The 7394-nt window shown below is 38.2% G+C and overlaps 1 protein-coding gene across 4 annotated transcripts; it reads left to right on the plus strand.

Annotated features, from left to right (window-relative positions):
- Positions 1–482: 482 nt before the first annotated feature.
- On the plus strand, positions 483–7394 carry LOC136251141 (TNF receptor-associated factor 3-like). 4 transcript variants are annotated; one of them, XM_066043524.1, is made up of 7 exons: positions 483–662; positions 3318–3354; positions 3716–3820; positions 3876–4043; positions 5455–5526; positions 5579–5647; positions 5974–7394. In XM_066043524.1, exons 1-7 carry the CDS (start codon positions 517–519, stop codon positions 7066–7068), a joined length of 1692 nt encoding a protein of 563 aa, XP_065899596.1. In that variant the 5' UTR covers positions 483–516; the 3' UTR covers positions 7069–7394. The 4 variants fall into 4 exon arrangements, with proteins under 4 accessions (XP_065899596.1, XP_065899597.1, XP_065899599.1 ...); XM_066043525.1 differs by having other exon boundaries at positions 3321–3354; XM_066043527.1 differs by having other exon boundaries at positions 589–662; positions 3283–3354; positions 5974–7391.

Below are 7394 nucleotides of genomic sequence, written 5' to 3' on the forward strand. Positions count from 1 at the left end.
GCTGAACGGAGCAGAAGACAACACCGAAGCCAACCCACCACCAATATACAGTTTCCGGTGATACGTAATGTTGTGTAAGCCCTATAGACCTTGTGTGCGTGCCAAGGCGTGGTCTGGAAAAACCGAGGAAAAGTTGCTACGGATTCAAATTTCATGATAGTTTACGAGAAAAGTGAGGGCAAAAGTATCGAGCATTCTATTGCAAAAACCTTCCCTAGGCGGAATAACTCGCCATGCAGCAAGCATGTTATATACTTTTACCCAGTAACTTATTTATACCAGCGCTACTCTATCTTTAGCACGATTCCTTCGTATTAGCATTAAAAAAATTTCGTAGGCGGATGCGTTATTTTGATGATGTAACAAAGTGCCACGCCTTGGCGCACACATGATCCGGCTATAATTAGAAATCTCGCTATAATTCCAGCAAATTCTTATGGTTTTACTATAAATATAACAGAATTTTGGAGAGCGCAAATTCGAATTAACAAGTGCAAAATAAATACCGATAATACTATGCCTGGACACAAACTCTACTTGCAATATGGAGAAATCCACGAGGGACTGAAGTGTACATATTGTCGACTGGTGTTGAAGGATCCCATACAAACTAGTGAGACTGGACAACGATACTGTCAGGAGTGCTTTAAAGATGCAGCAAGGTCAGAAGTGTGAACTATTACAATGAATGCTATACATGCCGAAGCGATAGCTAGTTAGACCCTTAGTTAGCTAGTCGTGCGGAACTCACCCCTGCCTTCTCATGAGCGGCAATGGACTGGCAGTCCAGGAAACTCGGCGGTAGCAACTGCATCTAGCTAGCCATAGAATTTACGATTATCTATGATTTTACTTTAGAGGCGCGCAGCCAAGTCGGTACGCGGTTTTCCCTCGGGTTTTCCGGATCCATGCACGCACATGTAAATTCACCAAGGTTTTTCATTCTGCCATTTTGCATGTACAGTAGCTATATAACTTCTTGCAGTTTGTTTTTGTTATTTGTGTTATGTAAATATTTATTTTTTTGTAGTTTGTGTTGTGTGTCGTGTAAATGTTGTATTATTTGTTTGGGGGCGTTCTAATAGGCCCTTTAGCCTTTTACTCTCCCCTGTGAATTTTCACAAATTAATAAAAATCTAAATCAAATCATGTATCCACCATATACTGCCTGTAAGGAGAGTGCATGCTAGCTCTCCTGCTGCAGTCACGACTTGCATTGCTAACACTCAGGATCTGTAACGAAAATTTTGGTCCGGGGCAAAAATCGGTCCGGCCGGACCATTTTCAGTCGACCAAATTTAGTCCGCCCGGACCATTTTTAGCATCCGAAATTGGTCCGACCTGACCAAAATTGGTCCGGCCCAAACCTAGTTGGCCACATGCACTCCTGACCACTCGGCCAATATTGGTAGACCAAAATGGGTCCGGGTGGACCACTAACGAATGCAGCCAATGATGCATATAGCTATAAATTGTTTGTGACGGAACACTGCAGCCGACTTAGCCATAGCTATTCTCATTTATCAATCTCGAATAATGAGCATTGCAGGCATTAGCTATCACTGCATGGATTTGTGCTTAAAAGGTTATCCAACAAGGGCACGGATCATTGCATGCACAGGATCAGCTAGCCGCATTGGAGGTGCTTAAGATCGAGATACTCTAATAGAACAGTCAGCTCTCTGACTGTTCTATTAGAGTATATCGATCTTTTTCTGTGATGTGTATTTTGATAAGAAAGAATTACGGTAATGCACAAGTGTTCTGCCTATTATGCTAGCATTATGCTCAATGCTTTCAGGCACCTATTATGCTCATTATTATACCGGCATAATCGGCGGGTCCCTACTCATCCACCCCTCTGGATCAGTCCCTGAAATAATATGTGTATCTGTTTATGACAATGCGTGCATGGGTATTCCCAGATTAATTAAAAAAAGCTGACCAAGGGTCAGAATTAACAAATTAAATTCTGAGCTATATATGCAGAAGTTGAAGATAAGACATGTTTTAATGATAGATTTTACATATTGTCTACCATCCTCAAGTATAAGTGATCCAGCATAGACTGGTGATTTCCATCATGTTGCTATAGTTGTTTGTCATAATCAACACAAACAAGCTGGATGAAAGATTCAACCAAACACTGCAGAGCTGATGATGCTTGTGAAGTTTATTGAACATTTTTAAAAATTTAATTGGTAATTTATATCAATAATACAAGAAAGGGTTTTCACATTCAAACAGTGGTTGAACATATAAAAACATAGTTGGGAAGAATATTTTGATACCTGTGTTTTTGCATGCAACATTGACCACCATGAATCCAGCATTGACCATGCATTTGAGTTGATGTATGCCGGAAGAAAACCTCTACTTCCCAGCTAGCTATTGACATGGAGAAGAAGAATGCAGGACTTTTATCATACCACACTGCTTTAAATTAAAACAGCATTAATTTTGTGACTGTGTTCATCGCTGCATATAGCTATATGACATGGAATTTAGTTTCTAGCTACTATATGCATTTTCCTTAAATCAACTCGGGAAATTAAACTACGCTACTCATTTATATAGTTTCCAGGCTAAGTCGGCTGCAGTGATCCATCACAATATACTTAGCACGGACCGACCTGTCCACACAATGCCGGATACACCCGCGGACCAACCAAAATTGGTCCAGGTGGTCAGGGGGTGCATGTGGCCAATAAAGTTTGGGCCGGACCAATTTTAGTCAGGCCGGACCAATTTTGGATGCCAAAATTGGTCCAGCCGGACTAAACTTGGTCAACCAAATTTGGTCCGGCCGGACCAGTTTTGGTATCCAAAATCGGTCCGGCCGGACCGATTTTACCCGGACCGATATTTCCGTGACAGATCAAGTTAGTTTGTCAATTATAGCTTGTGATTGTAGGACTTAATGTTGGGGATGTCATTGATAGATAACAACTGATGTACTTGACATAGCTAGCTAAAGCTTAAGACAATCTTACCTGGAAGTTTACCTAAGTGGTCAACTGTGACATCAACTGACGTCACATGCATTCATTGGAATGTAAACTATGGTCAAGTGTAATTTACTTAGATGGTGTAAATTATTATACTGTACTTTGTATCTCTATGACAGCAGAGATTATTATACTGTACTTTGTATCTCTATGACAGCAGAGATTATTCTACTGTACTTTGTATCTCTATGACAGCAGAGATTATTCTACTGTACTTTGTATCTCTATGACAGCAGAGATTATTATACTGTACTTTGTATCTCTATGACAGCAGAGATTATTCTACTGTACTTTGTATCTCTATGACAGCAGAGATTATTCTACTGGAGTGGAGATACACAACAAAGTAAGTAACATCTAACAATTAGCTATATACTTCAGTGTCAAATATAATCAGGGGGTAAGCTATATAGTCTGAATTTTTTTTTCTTTCATCAGCTTTAGAACTTGAAAGAAATTATTGCCATGCATAGTCTTGTGCAGAGTGCATGCATGTTGCTAGCTTGAAATCTTCCTGTTATACCTACAGCAGGAACTCATTAATGTAATGAGACCAATGATACCATTAATTGGGCTATAAACGACATCATAGCTATGTTTTTGCTTGATGTGGCCAGTACTAATTTGAAATACAAATTTAGGTTTGGTTCACCCCCTGAAATTCATATCATACATGTACATCATTTAACTAAACATTGTTTCATTAGCCATGGCCTGATCATGCCATCGCGAGAGAAATCAATAGATTACTAGTGAAGTGTCACAACCATGAAATGGGATGTGAATGGAAAGGATTGTTTAAAGATCTCAATGTGAGTTGGTCCATTTTCTGTCAACAGATAACCTTACACAATTACACTATTACAGGATCAACACTTGTCAAGTTGTCAGTACATCACAGTGGAGTGTAGGAACACTGGATGTGGTGATAGAGTATTACTGTCTAAACTAGAAGATCACTTGAAGAATGAGTGCCTACATAGACTAGTGGAGTGTAAGGACTGTGGAACAACACTACATTTTAAGGATTTGGAGGTATGATGTAATGTATAGAATGTCCCTAATAATCTAAACCTTCATTGTGTGAATTTCTATTCACTCTTATTACGTCATATAAGCTTCTTTATTAGAAATTATGTTTTGTTAGCTGTTTAGTGGGAGTGTACTGCATACTCACGTTATACAATTTGTACTATGAATTTGTGCTACACTGGTGGCTACTAATGTACTAAATGAATGGGTTCATTTATCTTGTATGGTGACGTTGTGATTGACTATAAAGCAGTGGTTACGTTAAATAGAACATATGTGACCTGAATTACCTTTTAGGCACAATTACATTCATAGGTAAATGGTATTCTAAAATGGTATTAACCAGCAATACATGGGTGGAATTTCCATAAAGATGGAGACATTTACAGATCATCTAGAGTATAAGAGACAGCATCTACAATTTCCCACCAATTTGATAGGTTTCATTTTCATGAGTGTTCAGCTGGATCACAAGTCCTCACAAAGGGGCGGAGGTGGGGGTGGTAGGGTGGACAACACCTCAGGTTCAAAATAGGTATGGGTCCTAATAGCAAACTCTAGGCCTGACTATACACACCCCTGGGAGCTCTAGATAGGGACCCGCCGATTATGCTCATTATTTTACCTATTATGCTATGCTGTACTGCTAAAAATTTTGCCTATTATGCTTAAATTAATGCTAAATATTTACCTATTATGCTCAAATTATGCTCAATATTTATACCTCAATTCCCATGTTTTTCTAGTAAATTTGCACTTTATGGGAAAACAGTAAGTTTCTGAAGCATAGACTCTGAATCTTTGCTTGTCAAAATGCATGTCACAGAAAAGATCGATATACTCTAATAGAACAGTCAGATGTCTGATTATTCTCTGACTGTTCTATTAGAGTATATCAATCTTTTTCTGTGATATGTACTTAGTAAGCAAGAATTTATGGTAATGCACAAGTGTTCTGCCTATTATGCTAGCATTATGCTCAATGCTTTTAAGCACCTATTATGCTCATTATTATGCCAGCATAATCGGCGGGTCCCTAGCTCTAGATGGACTGATGGTACATTTCATGTTTGTATAGCTTTGTGTAACACTCCAAGCCAATAACATTGGGGCCTCTAGAGTGATGTATGGGCCTTGACACACCTACAGAAGTCCGTCTCTAGTAAACAGACCTGGCAATGTTGTATGTGAAAATTTTTAGTCAGCATGGAGCCATCTCATGCTGCATGTGCCCAAAAGGTAGGTTTTCCAAAGTCAGGTCACATTATATAGTGGCATCATGCTAAACCCTGCTTTGGAATTATGTAGATTAGCTACGAATCAGCCTGGAAAGTATATAGCTATGGGAGGGATTTTCACTGTGACAGTTACTGAAAGTCTTTACATGTCTATATATATTGTATATATTTTTTAGGAACATGGAGACAATTGTCCTAATGCTCTGAGAAAGTGTAATCAATGCCAACAAGAGATGCTAGCAATTAAGGTAATATTATCTCTAAGTACTGCTGTATTGATATTATTTTGTTGCTGTTTAGCTTAATGATCATCAGATGAATGAATGTACCTGGATCAAATGCCCTTGTAGTGATGAAGCATTATTTGAGGTGTGTGCGTGTGTGTAGCTATAGTGATCAACTATGGCTTTTAATTTTACTACTGTATGTTGCTGCTTACATGCGTAGCAAAGTAGCTTTGTAGTACGTATAACTAGATGTGTATATAGTTAGAGAACAGATAATTATACTTTTGCATGAGGTTGTCAATTTGTAGACATGTTTATAGTGAAAATCATTTCAGAGAGAAATGTAACACCTGGCAAACATGTAATTGACCATCCTGGGTAATACTATTGTATCTATGATGAAGACAATGGTTACATTATTTTATGTGTTCTCGTAAATACATGTACATAATTTTATGATTGCATTAGGCGAATAACAAGGAATACTTTGAGCACCTGCAGAACACCAACAAGTTAGCCAGTCACCTACAACCATTACTGGTCCAGTTCTCCAAGATGAGTCAGTCAGTAGAGAAGATGACCAATGATTACCAACTGGTCACCAGTAGAATTGAACTACTAGAGACTAAGTGTGATGATCTGGAGAGGAAGAATGAAGAACTACAGAAGGACAACAATGAGTTGTGCAAAACAATCACTACATTGACAACAAGAGTGGAAGAGAAGGAAAACAAATTGGGAAAAGTGGTCAAATCTCAAGTTGGTAACATTGTATGTGTCACTGATGATAGGCTCTCTACTTTGGAACAAAATTATGGCAAACTGATTAGTGAGATTATCACTTTCAAGAGCTCCATGACTCAAAGCTGTGCTCAAATTGAAGCGTTCAATGGTGAAATTGAGCAAATGAAACAAGATTATTTGTCACATGCATCAAAGGGCAATGAAATGGTCCCATACAACGACAACAGCTCTTATCCACTGGATTATATCAAACAAGTTGAGGAAAAGGTGTTGGAAGTTGAACGAACTGTGAATGTCCTGAATGTCCATCATTCAGAACTAGAGTTACAATTACAAGCATCTCTTGCGAGTACACACAATGGAGCTTTTCTCTGGCGTATACCAGAAATGAGGAGGAGAATTCGTGATGCTAAAATTGGTCGAATCACCAGCATCTACTCACCACCATTCTACACAGGAAGAAATGGTTACAAGATGTGCATCAGAGCTTATCTTAATGGTGATGGCACTGGAGAAGGAACACATCTTTCAATTTTCTTTGTTTTGATGAGGGGCGAGTATGATCCATTACTTCAGTGGCCCTTTGAGCACAAAGTGAGCTTGATTCTTGTTGATCAGGATCAAAAGAAGCATTTGGTGCAGACATTCAAACCCAACATACAATCAAGCAGTTTCCAGAAGCCAAAGTCAGATATGAATGTTGCCAGTGGTTGTCCAGAATTTGCCAAGTTGTCAATCCTTGATAACCCAAGTTATGTCAAAGATGATGTGATGTATATTAAAGCTGTTGTGGACACTTCAAAGATACTGCATCCATAAATAATATCTGTATCCATTGGCTTCTGCACATTTATTGTAATAGTACATAAAATTTTAACCCACATGTAAATAATCAGCAACGTCTGTGTTCCATTGATTAAAGTTTTGTAGATAGCTACAAACAAATCATGTAAATTTAGTTGTACATATTATCACATTTTAGACTCACATTATTGTTATACTCATGCAGAAACTTTCATTTCATCAAAATTACATCAGTTATAATATCCACACATGTATAATTTTACACATCAATGACTAGTCTATACATTTTTCATGTATGCAGGGCATATGAAAACTAATATTCTGAATCTGAATGACTAAAA

The sequence above is a fragment of the Dysidea avara genome, chromosome 3 (assembly GCF_963678975.1).
Source record: "Dysidea avara chromosome 3, odDysAvar1.4, whole genome shotgun sequence".
NCBI classification, from domain to species: domain Eukaryota; kingdom Metazoa; phylum Porifera; class Demospongiae; order Dictyoceratida; family Dysideidae; genus Dysidea; species Dysidea avara.

Coding starts and splice junctions, on each gene's coding strand:
- LOC136251141 (XM_066043524.1), top strand. CDS start 517: ATGCCTGGACACAAACTCTACTTGCAATATGGAGAAATCCACGAGGGA. Junction 3,355..3,715: donor GAGTGGAGATACACAACAAA/GTAAGTAACATC, acceptor TTGTTTCATTAG/CCATGGCCTGATCATGCCAT. Junction 3,821..3,875: donor GATTGTTTAAAGATCTCAAT/GTGAGTTGGTCC, acceptor ACACTATTACAG/GATCAACACTTGTCAAGTTG.